General features: G+C 58.0%; 2 protein-coding genes across 2 annotated transcripts; both read left to right on the forward strand.

Moving 5' to 3' along the window:
* Positions 1–2,543: 2,543 nt before the first annotated feature.
* Positions 2,544–8,687, forward strand: PLA2G1B (phospholipase A2 group IB). The gene is made up of 4 exons (XM_044444326.1): positions 2,544–2,562; positions 4,895–5,051; positions 6,790–6,917; positions 8,566–8,687. Exons 2-4 carry the CDS (start codon positions 4,945–4,947, stop codon positions 8,685–8,687), a joined length of 357 nt encoding a protein of 118 aa, XP_044300261.1. The 5' UTR covers positions 2,544–2,562; positions 4,895–4,944.
* A 6,495-nt stretch (positions 8,688–15,182) lies between these two features.
* Positions 15,183–21,108, forward strand: LOC123030333. The gene is made up of 6 exons (XM_044444184.1): positions 15,183–15,404; positions 15,702–15,825; positions 17,226–17,368; positions 18,775–18,848; positions 19,174–19,272; positions 20,949–21,108. The coding sequence occupies exons 1-6, from the start codon at positions 15,183–15,185 to the stop codon at positions 21,106–21,108; spliced, it is 822 nt and encodes a 273-aa protein (XP_044300119.1).
* The last annotated feature ends 597 nt before the right edge of the window (positions 21,109–21,705 follow it).

The raw sequence follows: 21,705 nt of genomic DNA on the forward strand, positions 1-21,705 counted from the left end.
GGCATTTCCAAGGTGTATTTGGGTTTTTGTTGATGAAGCTCTTGGAGGGGATGGTCTCTTGCTGGGTCCGCCACCCCACACAACTTGGAGTTCAGCTCCCGTGAGCAACGGCACCCACGGCCCCTGGGCAGGACTTGGGGAGCTGTCGGGCACCCGGTCAGGGAAGTCTGCCCGGAGGAGGAGCAAGGAGGCAGAGGCAGAGAGGCGCCCTGGCTTTCTGGTGCAACTGGCAAGTGGGGTCAAAGAGCACGCTGTGTGGTGTCCTGGGTAAGCGTGTGGCACCAGAGCTCAGGCAAGCGGGAGCCAGGAAGCCGAGCAGGTGGCGTGGAGCCAGTCCCAGACGCTCGGCCGAACCGCCTGGCGGGATGGTTGTTGGAAGGATAAGACAGAGATGAGGAGGAGAGAGGTGTGAGCCACCTTGAGTTCCTTGAAAGGGAAAAGGGCAGGGTGTGAACATTTATACATCACTAGGGGCCACAGGCACCTCCTTGGACCTGGGTGGGAAACTTGTGGCCACCCCTGCACCGTGCCCTGCAACAACAACTCTCCCCGCCAGTGACTGTGGCACGGAGCGCCGGTGGGAGCTGCATGCCGGCACCTAGGAAGGCCCCGAGGTGCCTGCCCCGCCAAGCATGGGGTGCCGGGGGGGGGGGGGGGGCTGAATTGGCCTCCAGGCCAGTCACAGAGGGCACCTGAGTGGGACTCAGGACAGCTCTAGCCGGGGCACTGGGTTGGAAGGGGCTGGTCTGTGGTCATCCAGTGGTAAGTTCTCCCCATAAGTACCATTTCATGAATAGGAGGTGTAACTGCTGTTCACGTCAGTGGGGCTTGCGCAGGAGAACGTCCCACTGGATTGTGGGGTGCCCCCGGGTGTCCTCGGCTGGCTCGCAGCTCAGGGAGGTTGGCGAGGACCTGCTGCACCCCACACTTGCCCTTTCATTTCATTTAGAAAGCTGGGCGCCAGCCAATGTCCTCAGAGCCTGGCCACTCCAGCAGAGGAATGTGCCTTGGGAAAGGAGAACAAGAGATCCTCAGAGCGGAGCCTGGACCACGTGGGCCCGTGCCCTCCGTGCCCATCCCTCCGCGCTCGGGCGTGGGCTCCCAGGCCCTTGCCACGTGTGCACGCAAGAGGAAAGGCTGCTGCCCAAAGGGCTGGCCACTCGGGCAGCCACTCGAGGGACGCGGCGCGGGAAGCAGGCCGGCATCAGCAGGCAGACGGCTGCTGCTGCAGAAGTGAGCTTAGACTTGGCAGGCCAGGCGGGCGGCAGCTCCCTTCATTCCCAGCCAGCGCTGATGGGGGTTGCAGTGCTACACCCCTAGAGGGACAGGTTGGAGAAGCCTGTAGAAGGTTATTTGGACTGGGGAGGAAAAGAGAGTTTTGAGGAATGAATGGAATGGAGCAGCTGGAAGGGGTCTCTAAGGCCACCAAGTCGACCCCCTGCTGCGCTTCGCCATGTGCTCATGCATGCAGCTGCAGGCCCCCACCTTTCCCGCTGAGCCGCAGTGACCGGCCATGCTCAGTGGGCACGCAGGACATTGGAGCAAGCGAGGGGCGGTTGGGGGGTGGGAGGCAGGGGCAGGCATCGAAGCCCGCAAAGGGGGAAGAATGCTTATAACCATGGAAAAAGGTGTCTGTCTCCTCCTCCACCTTTCCCAGCCAGGTGCATTGGACTTCACCTCCCACCGGCCACTGGCAGTGCTGGCTGGGGTTAAATGGAGATGAGGCAGAGCAGGCCTGGAGGGGGCCTCTTGAACCCAGTCCTGGACTCCTGCAATGGGACTGCCCACCAGCCTGGCGCCCGAGTTCAGGCAGTGAGGTGTGTGCCCGTCCTCCTCATTTCCAGGCCCTGGGAGCCGAGGCCTGAGGATGCCCACCCCACCCAAATGTAAATCCTCCTGGTGGGGAAAGGAGACCGTGTGCTGGCGCTGGAACCTTCTCACTGCAAAACAGATGGCTAAGCCAAGCCTTGGAGAAGCAGCAGCCACTTTCAGATGGCCTTGTGTGATGTTTGTTTAGAATATTTATATGCCAGTCTGTCGCAAAGGCCTCAGGACAGCTTACATAAATAAAAAATAATAATATAAAACATAATGCAAATGAATTTCAGATCCACCCTGGCTGCAGATTAAAAACATATATAAACCAATATTAAAAGTTATTAAAATATTGTTGGAATAAAAAGGTCTTAACCTGGTGCCAAAAAACAAATAACAACAGTGCCAGGTGGACCTCTCTGGGGAGCACATTCCATAGGTGGGGTGCCACCGCAAAGAAAGCCCTCCTCCAGGTACTTTGCCTCCTAATATCCTTCATGGAGGGCTCCCGGAGGAGGGCCTCTGCTGCCGATCTCAAGGGGCGGGAGGGCAAATATGGAAGAAGGTGTTCCCGGGACAGAAGAGAGATGCTTAAGGAAAGGTAAACACAGCTCCCTGATCTCAGCTGCTGGTGCCAAGATAACAGCAGACCTATAAAGAGGCTGAAAAAGTGGATGACAGAAAACCCGTTCGGTGCCTGGCTTGCTGGCAGAATGAAACTTCTCTCCCTCCTCTTGCTGGCCCTTGGTGAGTTGCCACTAGCCAGGCCTGCTGGCCCAGAGCAGGAGATGGTGCAGAGGTGCCCTCTGGACAGGAATCCGGGGCCGGCGTGCAAGGCCCCGCACACCAGGATGAGTGAGCAGGAGCCAGATGCAGCGGGGCTGATTGCCACACTCGGAGCCCGTTGGCATCACGTCCACACTGCACACATGACCTCCCGGAAGCAGGAGGTCCCGTTGCTGAAAGCATCCAGCTGCAGCACCAAGGTTACCAAGCGGCAGAGGGGCGGCTTTCGAAGCAGGATGGGAAGCATGTGCAGGATGGGCCCCTCCTGGCACACACCTGCGTGTCGGGGGCAGGCAAGGGGGGGGGGGGGGGAGTGGAATTGGCTCTGCGTCTTCCCCTGCCTACTGATGGAACTTTCCTTCCACTTGTCAAAGCCCAGGTAGGTCTGCCTTGGGAGGGGGTGGGATGGCCTCTGAGGAGACCTCTGGGCTTGAGTCACCGGAGCTGCAGGTTGCTTGTGCTATGCTTACTGGCTTGGGCTAGCGCCTTTGCCACACTTGTGGCCAGAGGGAGCTAGATGGCCACTTCCCAGGCAAGTTCGAAGTGCTTGTGACCTTCTGAAAGGCTCCATGGCCTGGGAACAGGATGCATGGGGTCTCCTGCCGATACACCCAAGCCCTGACCAGGCAGCCTTCCCTGGCTGCAGTCTCTGAGGCATGGCGGGCGCTTAACGGCGAGGGCCTCTTCAGGAGTGGCTCCCTGGCAGCAACACTCACCTAAGACCCCAAAAGAGCCTTTGAATTTCAGCCCCAACACTCTGCTTGAGCCACTGGGCACATGTGCTGGGTTTTTTTGATCTTGGGCACATGTGCTGGTTTTGTGGTTACTTGTGGTTTAAAATGTAAACCAGCCTGCAAATGTTATGCTATTGAACTGCAGACTATAAAGGATGGGGAGGGAGTGGGGGACGGAGGGTCAGGAAGGGGTGCAGAGATGTTACTGAGTGTGGAGAATTTTTCTGAAGAAATCTCACCACTTTGCTGGGGTGGGGGCGTTTTCGCTTGGGCTCCCTGCACCACACCTGCAAGATGGGATGTTCTATCATTCTGCTACACATCAATCAGTTACTAGCACGTGGCTTGTGCATTTGTGCAAATGAGCTACAGGGACAGATTTTCCTTCAGTGAATCCAGGCTAGTGCCTCTCTCTCACTGCAGCAGGTGCGCAAGCAGAAGACTCTGCAGAGTCACCTGCTGTCTGCACGTTTCCACTCTGGGGCTCAGCAAAAGGCAGGCAGGCTGACCCTGCAAGGGACGGCTGGAGCTGTCTTGCTTGCTGCCTGCTGCCCTGCCCAGCCGTGTCTGGTTCTTGCAATTGTCAGGCATCCCGGCAAAGGATGTACTGCTGTCCCTGTCTCTGCACTGTGCACAGCACAGCACAATCCGGGGCCCTGGTCCAACCCTGCATGCAGAGGACAGCTCTGAACTCTGAATTAAAAGGAGGCCTGAGCTGCCTTGAGGAAGACTGATCGGCAGGAGTTTCACCTGGGGTCGAGCAAGCAACAGCTTCTGGGCTCTGCGATCTTCTTCTCTTTGACTCTTGCAGGGCCAGCCCAAAACATCCGGCTGCCCCTCCATTCCCTGCACATAAACAGCCCGGGTGGGCAGTTGCCTCCTGCTCCAGCACCAGCACCAGCACCAGAACGGCACTTCCCCCTCGCCTGAAGGAGGCCCCAGAGAGCTCCCTCTGCCGCTGGCTGCAGCCGCCCAGCATCGGGCCTCACTCTGCCTAGTGTGGGGCGGGGTGGGTGGCCTCACGCCCAGCCTGCTGCGTGCACGGCTGGCTGCTGCAGCCCTCATCTAGGGCGCACCACTCACAGGCTCAGGGGATGCCCTGGAGCACCGGAAGAAACCCGTGCAAAAGCTGGCATCAGCCTCTCTGCATGCACAGAGTGCAGCTCCAGCGGGCTCTGCCCTCTAAGCACGGAGCCTGGCTGCATTGTTCCAGCCCTCTGGCTGAATTCTCTGCTCGCAGGGAGGCTGCCTGTTGCAACACTGCATGCTGCTGCGCCAGGTTGCCTCCCTCCATGCCAACGCACATTCAGATTAAGACTGCTGCCTGGGCAACCCTGAATGTTTTACACACTAGAAGAGGGGTGCTGCACCTTCCTGCCCAGGGGCCAGTTCCATTCTGGAGACACTCTCAGGGCACTGCATTCCAGTGGTGTGCATGCAAAGTACCAGCACGATTGTTTTAAACCTTCTTTCAAGGAAGTGAAACCCACCCAAATAGCTGGTCGTCTCCTGAGAAATCGCTCTCTCTCTCTCCCCCCCCCCCCACCCCGCTTTCCCAGTGGTCTCAGTCAGTGCTGCCAAATCCCGGAATCTGTGGCAATTTTGGAAAATGATCAAATGCGTCATCCCCAGCAGTAATCCCGTGTGGGATTTCAGCACCTACGGCTGCTACTGTGGCTTGGGGGGCAGCGGCACCCCAGTGGACGCACTGGACAGGTGAGCCCCACCCTTTCTGCACATCCTTCCTGGGTGTGCGGCCCACCCGGGCCTCCTCTCTTTTTGCTGGGGACGGAAAAATGGATCCATTTGGTGCAGAACCCCAACCAGTCCAGCTGAGAAGCGCCAAAGTCACAGCTCGCTCTCTTCGTCCGGAGCTGTGCCCGGCTGGGCATGGGGAGGGCGGCGTGCGGCAGGCCCAGCCCAAGGCAAGTTTAGGCGGAGAGCCTGGGGCGGGGGGTCGTCCGACTTGCACAGCGTCGCCCTCGGCTGCGTGGCTGAACGGAAGCGGCTTTTCCCAGGCCAGCTGGCCGCACGCACGGTCTGGAGGGGAGCACTGGCGGGAGGCTGCGGCCGTCTCGTGATGGCCCATGGGCCTGCGCACGGCGCTGCTGGAGCAGTCTGGGTGGTGCGGCAGCCGGGGGCCTGGCCGGGGCCGGCGCCGTCGAGGCCTGGGGTCCGATCCTTGCTGGGCCATGAAGCCACTGGGTGAGCTGGGGCCAGTCACCGCCCACCTGCCCAGCCTGTTTTGCAGGGCTGCTGCGAGACTGAGCGGGGAGGAGCCCCGAGCGCTGGCTAGCGGTGCAAGGAGCTGCCATCGGTGCAAGGGGGGGGCGTTTTTCCTCGTCATACTAAAACTGCCAGTAAAATTGATTGGCGATATTATTCTGTTTATGCCTTACATTTCTACTCCACCTTTCCCACAAGGAGCCCAGGGCCTTCTCCCCTCCACTTCTTATCTTCACAACAACCCTGTAAAGTAGGCCAGCGGAGACTAGCCCAAGCCTCGTGAGCTTTGTGGCCGCGTGGAGACCAGACCCCAGCCCAGCCCTCACTGCCACGCCATGCCAGCCGCGGTAGAACGAAGGCCGTCATTGCATTGCTGCTGGCATTATTTGATAGCTCTATATTTTGCCTTTTTCTTACGAACTCAAACTGATTGACACCCTCCTCCTCGCAGTCTTTTCCCCACAACATCCCTGTGGGGTAGACTGAGGTGAGAGGGAGTGCCTGGCTCAAAGTCACCCGGTGGGCTCCACGGCCAAGCGAGGACAAGAACCCAGACCGCCTGAGTCCCAGTACCATGCTCTTAACCACGAATCTACGCGGGCCCATCGCAGAATGGGATGCAGGAGTTAATTCGACGGCCATTTTCTCACCCGGCCCATCGAAGCAGCCTCCCCAAGCCCCGGCCCTGGCGTGGAACGCCAAGGATGTGCAAAGCGGCCTCTCTGGCCACAGGAAGAGCTCCGGCCGGGGCTGCCACTCAACCTGTGCTAACCATCCCATGGCCAGGGCCCGCCAACATGGCTCCCAGTCCGGCCTTATCCAGTAGCTTAACTGATGGAACGCATGGTCACGAAATGTGGTCAGGCAGTAGCTTTATCCCATTTTTCCAACAGTGGAAAAATGTTTTGAGGGAGCCCCTGGGATTGGCTGTTTCCTGCTGGCATCTGCTGGCGTCCAGAAGAATCTTTGGTCTGAATCCAGCAGGGCTGCTTTAGTGATCATAGGATAGCTAAGAGTGGAACTTCCATGTTCGGAGGCAATCTACCTGTGGATGCTGAGGACAAACAAGGAAGGTTCATGGCCCCAGCAGGGGGTTCTGGGAAGTACCTAGCTAGCTGCTGCAGGACCAAGAGGGACCAACCTCAGTCTCTTCATGAAGGTGGCTCTCGCCTTCCTTTGCACCAAGCCTGGAAACAATTCAGAGCACTCGTTTTTTCTTCTTGCACAGATGTTGCCAAGCCCATGACAACTGCTATTCTGCAGCCAAGAAGCACCCCGAGTGCCGATTCCTTCTGGACAATCCTTACATGAACACCTACCACTACAAGTGCTCTGGCACTACCATCACCTGTGAAGGTAGAAACATAGAAACTGAGCGAGTCAGAAGGAGTCTCCTGGGTCATCTAGTCTGACCCCCGGCTCCAGCCGGCTCCGCTCACGACATGCCCACCATGTGCACGTCCAACCTGTCCTTGAACACCCGCACCGATGGGGCCTCAACGACCCCCCGTGGAAGCCCATTCCCACCCTCGGGGTCCTGACTGTCAGGGAGCGCTTCCGGGCATCTGGACACACTACACACCATGTCCAGCAGGCTGTCCTGCTCCTCAGGCAGAAGGGCCCAGGCCTGTGGCATGCCCAGTTACCCCTGCCCTCGCAGCTACCGTGTGGCCCTCTGCTACCACAGCTGTTTCCAGCATGCCCCGTTCATGCAGGGGATAGCGAAGTGTGTGTGAATCAGGTTGGGGGTGGCATCCATGAGGGTGCAAGGGGGACAACCGGCCTGGCCACACTCACTGGCACTCCCAGCCACGTCCACTGGCATGGCATTCTCAGCCCACCCCCAACAGGCACCGATGGACTTCCTGGCCCGTGTCTGGGGAAAGGTCCTCTCTGTGCCCCGCTTCCCCATGTCAGAGAGGTGGCCAGGCTGAGTTGCCCCTGCAACTTCAGGCTTCACTGCGGTGGGGGCTGCCCGGGAGCATTAACAGAAATGCTCCCGAGCCCCAGTGTGGTTTCCTCTGTCTATTTGCAGAGAAATCAGAATGAAGTTTTAGGCTTAAGTCAAATTGTGCAAAGCAGAAACCAGACCCAAATTGTCCCTGGAGTCATTAATGCAGCAGTTCTGCACCCTCATAATGGAAACTAAGTTAGTTCCCTAGGTCTCAGTGGGACTTTTTTCTGCACAGACATTTCTGGCTTAAGAGGGGCTGTTCCAAGATCAAGAAAGAAACTGTGCATTTATTATTTATCATAGTAATGTTTACATACCAGCTAATTTACTAAAAGGGCATCAAGGTGGCATAAACCAGGGGTCTCAAACTTGCGGCCCGCGGGCCAATTGCCGGGACGGGGGGGCACGGGGGAGGGGCCCTGTGGCCTTCAAAGCACCAGCGGCACCCGGGCTGGCCTCCGGGAGCGACGCGGGATGAGGGGCCCACCACCACCGTGGTGGTGGGATAGTTGATGCGGCCCAGCCTCACCCAGACTCTACTTCCAGCGGCCCCCAGGTAAGTTGAGTTTGAGACCCCTGGTTTAAACCAAGAACACTGTATCACAGTTACCATGAATCTATCTGCCACACTATCAGGAACTGTGAACAGGAAGTATTTAACTAAAAGTGCAGGAGCCCTGAAGAGACTCCAACAGCAGTCTGGCCTCTCCATCATGTATAGGATGGTTTCTGGTTGTGTTTTATTATGGGGAAAAAAATCCACAAATCGGGGTGAAATAACACAGGAGGGCAACACTGTAACACTAGAAAGCAAGATTTTGATCCTGGTACCAGCCAGATACTCCACAAAACAGAAGTTAACTAAGTATAGCAACTTCAGAGCAAAGGCTTGAGTGCTAGGAGGACACTGAACGAACTGTCCCGAGCTTTCAACGTCTCGGAGTATTTCAGAGCCGGGCCTCAGGGTGCTGCTGAGGGAAGCGTGGGCGGGCTTCGTTTTCCAAAAGGAGCGGCGCTGGGGATCGCTCAAACCCTTTCCTTCCCCCGCAGGGAAGAACGGCGAATGCGAGGCATTTATCTGCAACTGCGACCGCAGCGCTGCCCTGTGCTTCGCCGGAGCGCCTCACCACGGCGAGAACAAGCGCCCAGGCGCGAGCGGGCGCTGCCAGTGACCGGAGCGCCACGCGCTGGCCCTGCGAGGCCCGGCCGCCTTCCCGCGGGGGGCCGGGGAGCCGCGGCGGCCAGGCGTCGGGGCAAAGCTGGAGCCCGCGAAAGGGGGCCAGCCAGGGAAGGGCCTCCTCGGGAATAAAGCCCGGCACCGACGCGCGCCCGCTGCTCTTCCTTCCCGCGCGGCGCGGCGCGGCGGCGCGGCGCGGGGTGGCAGCTCGCGGGGGAACCCCTGACCTGGCGGGAGCGGGGCCTGGCCGCGGCGGGCACCCTCCGAGGGCATTTTCGCCCGCGGCCTCCGCCGGGCGGGCGCACCAGCGACGCCGGGGGAGGGCGCTCGGCCGGCTGCAGGGGGCGGCGGCGGGGGGCTGCCGCAGTCGGCGCTGGCCGCGTCCCGTCGGGAGGCCCCGGCCGTGGGAAGGGCGCGGGCCGAGGAGCGCCCCGCCGCCGGCGCGTGTGTCACAATGCGCGGACCGGCGCCCGCGGCCCCTGCAGGGGAGGGCGGCGCAGAGGCGAGGCGAGGCGAGGCGGGCAGCACCGCGCGGCCACCGGGCTCCAGCTGATCCAGGGCGAGCGAGCGAGCGAGCGGGGAAGGTAAGCCGGGCGCCTCGGGGCCCAGCCTTGCCCCCCCGGCGTCCTTCCGGTGGGCTGCGCAAGCGCCTTCACTCCCGGTCGCCTTTGAGCCGGCCTCGCAGGCTCAGGGCAGCGAAGGAGAGCGCGCGCCGGGGCCCCTCGGCCCGGGCGGCTTTCGGCCCGGGCGGCAGCGACGCTCCCTCTCCCCGGAGGGCTCGCCCGCGAGGGCACCGCCCACCGCCGCCTGGCGCTGCACCTCGCGTGGCGCGCGGGGGCGCTGCCCGGGGTGCCGCGGGAACCCTGCCCCCCCCCCGCACAAGTGGGCACAGCCCCGCCCTCGCCGCGCGGCCCTTCGCGGCGCTCGGGTGCTTTCACAAAACCTGCTTTATTCGCCGTTACAGCTTGTCTCACAACTTTATCCCTTCTATTCCTCAGTCCCAAGCCTCCAACCACAAAGCACCTTCCTCCTGCTCCCCTTGCCTTCCCAAACCGCCCCCCATTAAAGAAAAGCCGCTTGGCTCCGGTTGAAGGCTGGGAAGGATGAGAGGCCCAGCCCGAGAGGAGCCTCCCGCTTCCCTGTCCCACCAAGGCCCCTCAGGACGGGGGCCACCAGGCCGTGAGACATGGTGCCTCTCGGCTTCCCCGCTGCCTGCGACGCGCCGGCATCAAGCCAGGAGGTCTCCTCCCACCCATTTCTCTTCTACTGCTCCAAAGCACTGCACAACCCAGTGCTCCCAGTTTCAGAACCGTAACAGTCCTGTATGGTAAGTTGGACTGGGACATGAAGACCGGCCCCAAGCCACCTGGCAGACTTCACGGCTGAATGGGGGCTGGAACGCGGGGTCTCCCTGGGCCAGCCTGATGCTCGCTCCAGCTGGCTACATTTTTTCTGGCAGGGTTCCAGCGCCTGCAAACCACCGCATGGTTGGCAGAAATCAGACAGGCCAGAATTTTCCTCCAGTGGGTTTCCTTTCCACTGAAAAAAGGCACCTGTCAAAGCTCTGCCTGAGGGAGCTGCAAAAGGGACGGGCCCTGTGGGGAGCAGGCACTTACCCGAGCCTCTGTGTCAGACCCACACGCAGCTGCTTTGCGTTACGTGTTCCTACACTGATCCGGCTGCTGCTGCCCTCAGACACCTGCACAGGCCAGGGTGCTCTGGGCTCGTGGAGGTTCAAGGACGGCCCCCTCAGAGCACACTGTGGCCGGGGCCGGATGTGTATGAAGTGGGCGGGGGCCCTCCCCATGCTCTCCAGGAGCCTTCCCAGCCGGCCGACCTGATCCTCCTCCTCACTCAACACAGGCTGCCTGCAGCTGATCCCAGCCAACATGTTACACCCAGCTTGTTCACCCTTAAGCAACTCGAAGGTGGCCTTCCAACACTGTGGAGAGGCTCCTCTGCTTTCCTAGGATGGTTGATGGAAATCGGGGGAGAGCGGGAGAGCCAGCACGAGCTGGGTGTCCCGGGCACCTGGGGAGAGTCCCTGGGGGCCCGCATTCAGCCGTTTCGTGCAGAAGGCGAAGAGCCCTGTGGTGCAGGGCAGAACCCCATGGCACCCCACAAGTCCCTGGGCTGGGCCCCAGAGCCCTCCCTCTGCATGCCACTGTCTGGGCTCGCTGGGAATGACGGCATCCCCAGGCCGGTCCCAGCGAGGCAGCCGAGAGGGTACTGTACTTTCCCAGCCTCGCTCATCAACGGAATTGTGGCTGATGCCTGAGAGGAGATCTCCACAAGCCATTCCATCCGAGAACACCTGGTTGCTGCTGCAGGAGGGAGATTAAGTGGCGCCCTAGCGACCAGCCTCACGGGCACCGCGATCGCTTGCTGGCCCACCCAGCACCTGATCAGGGCTGCACCCACCTCGCAAACCTTCACTTGACCCACAGCTTCCCCCAGAAGATGTTGGGAAGTGCCCTTTGAGGAGATGGTGAGTCTTCTTTCAGAGCGGGCAAAGGCAACCTGTGGAGCTTGATGCTTGGCCAACAACTCCCATCTGTCCTCATCACTGGCTGTGCCGGGTATGGCTGAGGGGAGTTGTAGTCCAAAATGTCTGCAGGGCAGTCAGCCCAGCCTTGCTTCAGCGAAGGTCATTAAACGTGGTTCACTTGGGTAAGTCCATACCCAGTGCTCAGGTTACAAACAGGTGCCAAAGACTGCAGTGATGGAAGAGCTGGAAGCCGCTGCATTGCATTGTAAGGAAGCTCTGAACCAACAGAAAACAGGGTCAGAGAGCGGGGTAATGTGCTAGTAACCTCTACCCTGCAGAAAAAGCTGATTTCTCCTGGAATAAATTCCTGAGACAAGTTCAAATTTTGCTTTAACAAGAAGTATTATGCTGCCTTTCCAATCCCAAAGTCTGGAAAAGAAGAAATTCCTTATACCCAGATAAGAGGAATCATTCCAAGTGATCCTGGTGACAAGAGTCATTGTGAAGGTTAAAAAAAAAGGATCTGGATGCTGGATCCATACCTAAAGGTCAAAATCCAGACGTCTTCCCAAGGAAAAGGGCACTGAGAGCTCAACAAGCTAACCTTCCTAACCCTCTGGCAGGTTCAGCCCAGAAGCCCCTGTGATTATGCCTGTGACCCCTTATCAGAGGAGAGTGGTCAGTGATTTAAAGAAAGCTGTAAGGCCTGCAGACTACCCTGAAGAAGGACAGCAGTGCAAAAGGAGCTGCGGCTGATTCGCCATGAGCAAGAGGAGCTAGGCAAGATCCCCCTGCTCTTTCATGTTCTCCCACAGGTATCCCAGGGGACTTTGTGGCAGAACTGACTTGCTCAGTTCCCCTGTCGCGGCGATCACGAGCCCCTTCTCATTCATCAGGGCTTTAGTGTCTGTTCACTGAGATTTTGACAGCCATGGAAAGCCCCTTCAAAGTGCCCAAATGGCACGCTGTGGGAGATGACAGTGGTTGACAATTTAGGGCTTGCAAAAAGGGGGTGCAATTTACACCCCCTTTGTGGTGAGCTTCTCACCTTTGCTATTTTGCCCACCACCTTTGCATGTGCCTGTCAAAAACTACCTATTGCCCTGTTAAAACTCCATTTTAAAAGAAACCCCAAAGGTGATTCCTTTGCTCTCCATGGAGGGGAGAGGCTGCACTTTTGCAGTTTCCTGAGGAGCGACAAGTCTCTGGAAAAACTGCAAACTGTTAGGATCCTGAGGACAGTTATGTCAGAAAAGCAAGCAAAACAGCAAGAACAACCAAGATGAGGATTTCGTCACAAAGGGAGTGTACCTTTCATCACAAAGGGAGGGTACCTCACTACCCTCTTTGCATGAGCAAAAATCTCTAATGCCTTTGCTTTCTCTTGACATCTGTCCAGAAAAGCCCACTTTGACAGCAGGAACAGACCAGGGTGTTGCCTAGCTGAGCTCTGCATTTCCAAACTCATGGAACTCCTCACCTCTGCAGGTCTGTAAGGACAACTGCATTATTATTGTTTAAAAAACATTTGTGCCCATCATGGGCACACTTTATAAAAAGTTTACCAAGCACTGCAATGTGCCACTTGAGCATTTGGAAGAGGGCTTTCGGCAGCTGTTGAAGCAGATAGTGCGGAAATTGGTTGTCACGCCTGAGACAACTCTGCTCTGGAAAAAAAATGGGTAGAGTACAGAAAAGCCGTGGCAGCAAAACGTGGTCACAATAATGGCAGGTTCGTTCGTTTGGCCAGTGGATGCTTGGTGGTTGCCCGAGATCCACTTGGCCTACACATGCAACCATTGCAACCTGGTTGGTCTGTTGGAAGAAACATGGGAAACGAAGGCATGGAAAATCCCTGGAAAGGGGCAGCAGTTGGGAGCAGAAGAGCCAGAGGTCCAACTGTGCCGGCGAGAGCTGTGGGATGGAGCTGCCTTCACGTGTTTGAGGCCAAGACTGGAGGACAGCCTGCAGAGGAAGGACTGCAGGATGCCCTCAGCAGCAGCAGGCAAGGGGCTGACAGTCAGGAGCAATGAGCCCAAGGCCTACAGCTGCAGCAGCAGCAGCAAGAGAGGACCAGTTGCTGTGGGAGTCTGCCTGCCACTCGGGAAGGCCTGCCACTCCTGGCCTCCCGTACAGCTGTTTCCCCGGGGGGGGGGGGGGTGATTAGAGGCGTGGCTGAAAGGTGGTTGATGCTCATGAAGCCCAAGCGGCTCTTCCTCCTTCCTTCTCATCCATTTGGGAACAAATGATACTACCAAGTAGAGGCTTTAAGAAATCGTGTCTGTTGAAGCTTTGAGAAGCAACAAAATCCTCCATTAGATGCACACATAGTAAAAGAAAAGGTGGTTCCCAACAAAAGAAAAGAAGGTGCTCAGCAAAGATGACAAAATGATAACAGATGACAAAGAAAGGAGGCAGACCTGCTCAGGCAGGAAAGGCAGAAGTCTTTGGTTCAGTTGCCCCCAAATGACAGGAAGTGCTAGTTCTTCCCTACTCAGCAACGGTGAGGCCTCGCCTGGAGTCCTGTGTCCAGTTCTGGGTTCCCCACTTTAGGAAGTATGCAGTCAAACTGGAAAGGGTTTAGAAGAGGGAAACAAAAATGACCAGGGAAATACAAACAAAGCCCTATGAGGAGAGACTGAGAGAACATCTGGAATACCATGTCCAGTTCTGGGCACCAAGATTTAAGAAAGATGCAGGAAAATTAGAAAGGGTCCAGAGGAGGGCAACAAAAATGATCCAGGGTTTGGGGTGACTGCCCTATGAGGAGAGACTGAGGGAACTGGGCATGTTCAGCCTTGAGAAGAGAAGACCGAGGGGGCACATGATATCCCTCCATAAATACCTCAAAGGCTGTCACAAGGAGGAAGGTCAAGATCTCCTCTCATTGATACCAGAGTGTAATCAAGTCAAGTTGTGACAATCCAGGTTCAGGTTCGATATCAGGAAAAGCTTCCTCATGGTCAGAGCTATATGATAGTGGAGCCAGCTGCCTAGAGAGGTGGGGGGCGCTCTCACACTAGACATATTCAAAAAGAAACTGGGCAGCCCTCTGAGTGGGGTGGTGTGACTTGGTGTCCTGCAACAGCAGGGGGCTGGACCCAATGACCTTCATGGCCCCTTCCAACTCTACTGTTCTATGATTCTATGAATGGGCATGTTTAACCTTGAGAAAACAGGGGCGATATGGTAGCACTCTTCAAGTACTTGAAACGCTGTCCAAAGAGGAAGGACATAATCTCTTCTTGATCAGCCCAGAGTGCAGGACAGAATAAAATGGGCTCAAGTTACATGAAGCCAGGTTGTGGCTAGACATCAGGAAGAACTTGTGACTGTTAGAGCTGCCCAGCAATGGAACCAGTTACCTAGGGACGCAGTTGGATAGCCATCTGTCAGGGATGCTTGAATTTAGCTCCTGCATTGGGCAGAGGGTTGGATCTGATAGTTTTATTGGCCCCTCCCAACTCTAGTTTTCTATGATTCAAGGCCCAGCCAATCCCAGTCATTCCAAAGAGACGTCTGGGAACTTGTAGGGTGGCTGGCAGTGGCCCTGGCCAGCTTAGCAGAGGCAGCAAAGATGTTTTACCATTCCTGCCAAGTGGTTCACTGGCTAGTTCTCAGGAGTTACTCACATTCAGATGACAGGGCAACCAACCTATTGCTCATGAGCGACCCATCTGGTGTGAAACAGTTCAGGTTTGCAGAGCAGCCATAATGGGTTGCAGTGTTGTGCGAACCCACTCACGGCGTGAGATGAGGCTTGCAGGCTCCTCAAGTGGGGCACGATCCAACGGAAAGTTCTTCGACAGACCCTCCCACCCAAATAAGTGCAGATGGGCGTGAGATGCAAATCTTCTGCTTTCCAGTGAAGCATGTGCAGGAGAACAATCCTGCTGGATGTGCAACATGCTCATGAATAAGATGCTGATTGACTGGGTTTTCTGCCAAGCACTTGACATGCCATCTCCTTGCCTCTCCTCTTTCTCTCTGGCCAAGTGTAGTATGGAGACCCTGGATGAATTTGACAACGAGTACCCGCTAACGGTTTCCTTCTGTGAGCAGATTTCCCCGCAGGCTTTTGATCAGCAGGCCCTGAGCTACACCAAGAAATCCCTGCAGGAACTTTATGCTCAGATGGAGCAGAACCCGGGAATCTGCAAGCGGGTGCTACGCAAGAGGAAACAATCCGAAAACGAGAAAGCTGGCTTGGTGCGATTTCTGAAGGTAAGGCTGTGCTTCCCAAGGGGACCTCCAAAGCAAGTTGCTGAAGGACAGAGGAAAGAGCCCTGCTTTCTCCCAGGCCTCTCACTGTGGTGATCAGCAGAAACAGCTTGCAGGAAGGCTTCCTGTGCACAGCACACCTTCTTCCTCCACCCTCTGAAATGGTCCTCCCCACTGCCCAGCCCACAGCATCTGGAGTGGCACCATGTCTGCTCAGCAACCTTGTAATCTGGCCACCTGCTGCTTTTGCATGTTTGCAGGCTAATTCGCCTGCCTCATGTATATAGTGCTCTTTTCCAGGCCAAGCTCTTTTACATGCTTCAGGGAGACATGAACTCTGACAACGTGCTGGGGGAACTGGAACTGGAAGAAAAGGTGGAGCAACTGAGGCAGGAGATGGAAAAGGCTAGTGATTATGCGTGCGGTAAGAAGCCCTCCTCTCTTCTCCCTTCTGTCTGGATTTAGCTCCAGGCAGCCCGTCCCTGTGATCCCTCTGCCCCACACAGCTTCCATCATTACTCTCCCTAGTACTCATTTGCATAATTAATTCAGAGGGACAAAGGGATGAATTGGGCAACAAAGTGGACAGTGGAATTCAGTGTGATTAAAGATTAACCACGTTTTTCTTAACCACCAATATAGAACTCTGGGCCCTAATTGACCAGTTAGATTGCCGGAATTAGCAGGGCACATGGCAGCTTTCCTATGGCCACTTGGCCTTCCTGGGCCACATCACCACGGAACCCTCCCGTGCTTCCTGCACTCTCCTCCTCCCTTCCAGCCTGGAACCTTGGGCTTTAATTTGCACCAAATGCAGATCATGTCTGAACTCAGTCAAACTGTAGTCTTAATTACTCTTTAGAGAATCAAACTGTAGTTGAGAAGTCGGTTTGTTTCCCTAATTAAAAGTTAAGATGAATCACGGTTTCAAGGTCTGGCATAATCTGAAACTGAAAATATCTGGAGCGTAGTTTAGTGGTCTGTCGGAATTAGCGACTGACTTGCACCAGGTCACAGCTGATGCGCACAGCCACCATATTTGTACCAGCTTCTGGGAGAGAAAACGCATCAAAGGTGAACGGAGAGCAATGCAGGTGGTTCCCGGGGAAGCATGTGCAGCCTCGCTTTGTGCCGCTCCAAGTGCCGGGCAGCTCAGAATTGCAGCCGGAGCACCTCCGAAGAGCAGGTGTGGAGGGGCCCTGCAGGCCATTGCCCCCCCTCCCCGCCACCCGGGATTCCATGTGAAGGCGCTCCTGGCAAGGGCTGCCTCTCGACAGACACCGGGGTGGGGGAGCCCCAGCCCCTCGGGTCACGGGTTCTGCTGCCGTACTGCTCGAAAGGCAAGAGGTACTTCCTGCAACTGGAGCCAGTTGCTCCGTGTCCTGCACTCCGGGATGACCAAGAAGAGATCCTGACCCTCGGCAGCAAGGCAGCCTTTCAAGGGTTTGCTGCCCTCCCTCCCCTCAGCCTCCTCCAGGCTGATGGTCGAGCAAAAGCCAGCTATTTACACACTCATTCCAAGATGATGTTCACGTTGATGCTGAACTATCACTTTCTGCCCATCATCTTTTCCTGGAATTTAAAAATATCACATTTTCAAAATACTAAAAATGAATTTTTAAATAACAACAACAATAAGAATGGAACTTTGTGATATGACAGATCACTTTTTTAAAGATGAGAGACTTAAAATGCTTTGGCCTCCTGGGTGTTGTGTAGTTGCCCTCGCTGTGTGCAGGCCAGGGCCAGGCTGGGCTGGATGTGAGGGGGCTGCGATGCTTGTTGCTGCTGCCTCATGCATAAAACAGCCTTTCTCCTTCGCAGCTGCCAAGACAGCATTATGGAGGCCTTTGGAGGTGCAGATGGGGAAGACTGCCCCGCTGGGAGGATTCAGCCCCAGCCAGAACAAACTTCTGGACTCCGGTGTTCCAGCCATGCCCAGAATATTTGGTTCCTTCCCAAAGCAGGTTTGCGCTTCTCAGAAGGCCCTCCTCTGCCACCGCCTCCCGTTTTCCCAGATGTTCGCATCAGTGTCGAATGGTGTGGAGCAAGCGGAGGGAGACCTTCTCTTCCCCCTTCTGTACTGGCACCCAGCTGGGTCATCCCAGGAAGCTCGTGGGGAGAGATTCAGGGCGGACCAGAGGAACCCCGTCTTCACACTGTGCGCAATTAACCGGTGGGATTCCCTTCCATGAGATGTTGCGATGGGCCCTGCTCTGGACAGCCCTGGACCAATTCCTGGCAGGGAAGGGCATGGATGGCACCTAGTCTGGATGGCTGGGAGGGCACCAGGATGAAAGGCAACCTGCCTTAGTGCACCGTCGCTGGGGACCCGGGCAGGATCCTGTGGGCAGCCGGCGGCCCATCTGTGAACAGAATGCTGGCCCAGATGGGCCTGTGACCGGTCCAGCCCAGCTTCTCTTAGGCTCTGATGCAGAATCTGCTGTGATAGCAGGGTGGGGTGCCGGGAGGGGCTCGGTGTCAGAAAAAATACTCAGGCGGAAGAACTGGGGCAGCAAGAGGCATGTGCATGTGGGTGAATGGCCAGCCAAGTCAGGCATCAAGTGCCACGGGGCTCCCTGTGGCCCCCACACTAGTCTTTCAGCACATGCCCACGGACAGCAGAGTCCTGGGGCCGAGGGCCCCCCAGAGATTTGCGGCCCAAGCGAAGGATTTGGGCCTGCAGCCCTCGGGTCTGCCCCGACACGGCCCCTTCCCACAGGGCTGCCACGTGCCCCCTTGCTGCTGGGGAAGGTCCTGCCTCTCCCTCCTTGTGGGGCAAAGCGGTAGCCCTGGCGGAGCAACCACTCACGGGGAAAGGGCTGACTCACAGGTCCCCAGGGCACAAGCAGCTCGGGAGGCCTTCTGAAGAGCCGGCGCTGTGGATGAGAGTGCCTGGCAGGGCAGCTGGGCTCTGTGGCAAGACCTCTGGCGGTCCTTGGCCCCTGGGCAGGCTGCTGCGATGAGAGGCTTCTCGCAGTGCTGGCTGCAGCCTGCTGGCCCGCACCGGGGCGTCCGCGGCAAGAGGCCTCCTGCCCTGCCAGGAGCTGCTGGGCCGCGCTCTGTCCGACACACATGGCCCATGCCCGGCATGGCGTCGCGCCCGGGCTGCTCTTTTCCTCCAGAGCTGGAAGACTGCCGACAACGCTGGTGAGCCGTGGGGTGGCGCCCCTGAAGGGCTCCCCTTCGACTCTTTGCTCTGCTGGGGCAAAGATGCAAATGTGCCAGACTGGGCTCGGTCGGGACAGAAAGGGGCAGTCCCCCTCCAGCCACGTGTCTTTCCTGCAAGGCGCCATCCAGTGTGAGGGGTGTGGTTGCCTCTTGGGGGGAGCAGCGGCCATGCCTGAGGGGGCTCCCTTTGTACCCCCAACAGGTAGAGAGGAGCCCGGCTTCTGGCGCAGACCTGAAGCAGCTCTGGGCTGGCCTGGCGTCCGCCAACAGAAAGAGGTGGGTGCAGGCTAAGGCAAGGCCAGCTTTGCCAGAGGCTGGTGGGCTGTGGGAGCTTCCGAAGGGCCTCCCGCAAAGTTTGCAGGCCTTTCCCGAGAGAAGGGCTGCAGAATCGTGGGGCACCCAGCAGCCACGCCCCAGTGAGGCCCCGGCCCCGGCGTCCTTGGATGGAGCCGCTAAGCGGGAGGCTTGGGAAGGGGCGAGGCACCGTGGGCGGCCAAGAGGAGGGGGCCCGCCTCCCTCCCCGAGGCTGCCCGGGGAGCAGGGAGGCTGCGGCTGCGCTGTGAGCCGAGCCTAACCAGACCCCTCTGCTGCCTCGGAACAGCCTGGTTGACCTGCGCCCCTTCGTGTTGAACCCCGGCGGCTTCCGTCCCTCATTCCTGGGGAGTAACATCAGCCGGCTGAAGTACTCCAGCTTCCCAAGGTAGGTCCCTTCCGCGGAGAGATACCTGAGCAGGGAGAGGCATTTCGTTTGCGTGCGGAGGATGTGGTTTGGGCCACATGAAGATAATGAATGGTCAGACCTTAATTCTTGTGTTGCTGTTGTTGCATTAGATATTTTATAAATTCTGCAAATTGTGTTTACTGCCTCGCGCAGCATTTTGAATTCTTGGATCTTGCCTTACACTGTATTTTGTATACTGCACTAAGGTATTTTGGAAACCACCCTGAGAGCCTTTTATGGCCATGTGGTGGCGTAGAAATGTTATTTGGTGATGATTATGATGAATGGATGCGCTGCTCTCCCAAGGCAGCTGAGCTGGACCCTGCCATGGCCCCCCTACCGGGGGCGGTCCTTTGACCTTGCACTCTGAGCAGGGCACCAGTCGTCTTTGGTCACAATCGCCCGCGTGCCCCACGCTCAGGTTCCTTGGGAATCATATAGTAGAAAGGGGCCTCAGCGGACCCCCGAGCCGAGCTCCTCTGAGGCGCAGGCACTGCCCCACAGGTGCAGCCTCACCAACCGGGCAGCTGCCTCCCCCAAGCCTGCGCAGGTTGCTGCAGGGGCTTTCTTCCCTTGGCCAGCCAGAATCCGCTTCCCAGCAGTTTTGCCCTGTTGGTCCCAGCCATGCCTCCCAGAGCAAAAAAGAACTCCGTCTCCTGCCTTCCCCACACTTGAGGCCCCCGGTCATGTCTCCCCTCGTCTTCTCCACCAGCCAGCCAGCTCTTTCAGCTGCTCCTGGCGGCACTTGCAAGAGGGTGGCAAGGACTGGCTTTGGACAAAATGGCCTGTTATCCCAGGTGGACTTTGTGTGGGGTCTGCAGGAGGGCCGTCCTGTCATCCACACCTGACTGACATAGCCCACGGAGACCAGGTGAGCCCTGCAGCCAGGGGCGAGAGCAGCAAAAATCCCTCACCTGTGCCAGCGTGGGCAGTCCCCAGGTGTCCAAGTGGCCAGGGGGGCTGCTCTCAGGAGCGTTGGCTGCCTGAACAGCACAGAACAGACACCTCTGCCCACTGCTGCCGAGCAGCCGATGCCAGCTGCTAGCCAGGGTGGCGAGGTGCCTCTCCCTTCTGTGTCTGTGACTCTCAGGCTGCGGGCAGGGACGGGCTCCGTGGGGCTACCCCATGCCCAGAGAGAGCAGTGCTGTGCAGCAGGTGGCTCCTCCCCTCCCCTCACTGAGCCCAGATCTCCCCACTCAGGAGCAGGCCCCCAGGGCAGGTGGTGATGCCTTTGCCCTTCTGTGCTGCCGGCCACACGCTGTGCTGGGGCATGGAGAGGCTGGGCTGGGCTGCCTCCTGCTGGAGAAGGAGAAGCAGGCGCTCCTCCGTGGCGCTGCCCCTGCTCGAGTGCCTCAGGCACCCCGCCTGTCCCTGCCCTGGGTCAGGCAGGACCCCCTTGCACAGCACAAGCCCCCCTTGGCATGCGGTCATGGGCACCCGGGAGAGAAGACCTGGCGGATGGAAGGGAGCAGGGGGCGTGGGGAGCCCCCGATGAGCCCCCCGTTTGCCAGGCTCATGGTGGGAGCCTCGGGAAGCAGCCATTCCACTGCGGCTCGCTCGCCAGGCTGGGCGGCCGCAGCAGTGAGCAAGCCTGCCACCTGGCTTGGCCCTTGGGGGGCCCAGCTGTGCTCATGGGAAGGACTCTCTTGTTGCAGGAGTCCTGCCAGTGGCCCTGCTCCGTCCTCTCACAGTGCCGGCTCACCCGGCACCACGGCCGTCTTCAACACGCCTGTGCTGCCCAAGTTCAAAGGCGACAAAGATGAGGAGAAAGAGAGCGAAACTGCCGGCCCCGAGTCAAAACCTACAGGGGCCTAAATGCCGTCGTGCGTGGGAGGACGCTACTTGAATTAAAGTCCCGTGCATGCCGCTTTGTAGGGTGGGCCCAGTCCTGCACGTGAAGGCTGTCGAAGCGTGGGGCAAGCGGGAGGGGCCACCGGGGGCTGCAGGGAAAGGGGGGTGGTCCTGGCGCTTTGGCGCATCTTGCATGGGGATTCTGACGTCAGGAAGACCCCCCTGACCGACGAGCAGTCCGCCTCTGCTGGGACAGCCATCCTCCTAGGAAGCGGTGTGGGAGGAAGGGGGTCAGCTTGGACAGTCCGTGGGGTGGAAGCCGCTGCGGCCAGATCACCGGCGTGCCCAGGCTGGACACGCAGGGCACCACTCGCTTTGCAAGCAGATGGAAAGCCGACAGAGCTGCCTTCTCCAGCCTGGTGCTTTGCAGGTGCCGCTGGCCCTGCTGGCTGTGAATGATGGGAGTTGTAATCCAACACATCTGGAAGGCACCAGGTTGGGGAAGACCGGTGGAATGGCTGGGGCAGGAACTAAAACTCTGGAATGGGTGTCCTCAGGCAGGTCACGGAGTTGTGACCCCCTGGCAGGGTCACTGAGAGGACCGTGAAGTTGCCAGCCAGC

This window comes from Varanus komodoensis, unplaced genomic scaffold (genome assembly GCF_004798865.1).
Source record: "Varanus komodoensis strain SLA01 unplaced genomic scaffold, ASM479886v1 scaffold44_3, whole genome shotgun sequence".
In the NCBI taxonomy this organism is placed as follows: domain Eukaryota; kingdom Metazoa; phylum Chordata; class Lepidosauria; order Squamata; family Varanidae; genus Varanus; species Varanus komodoensis.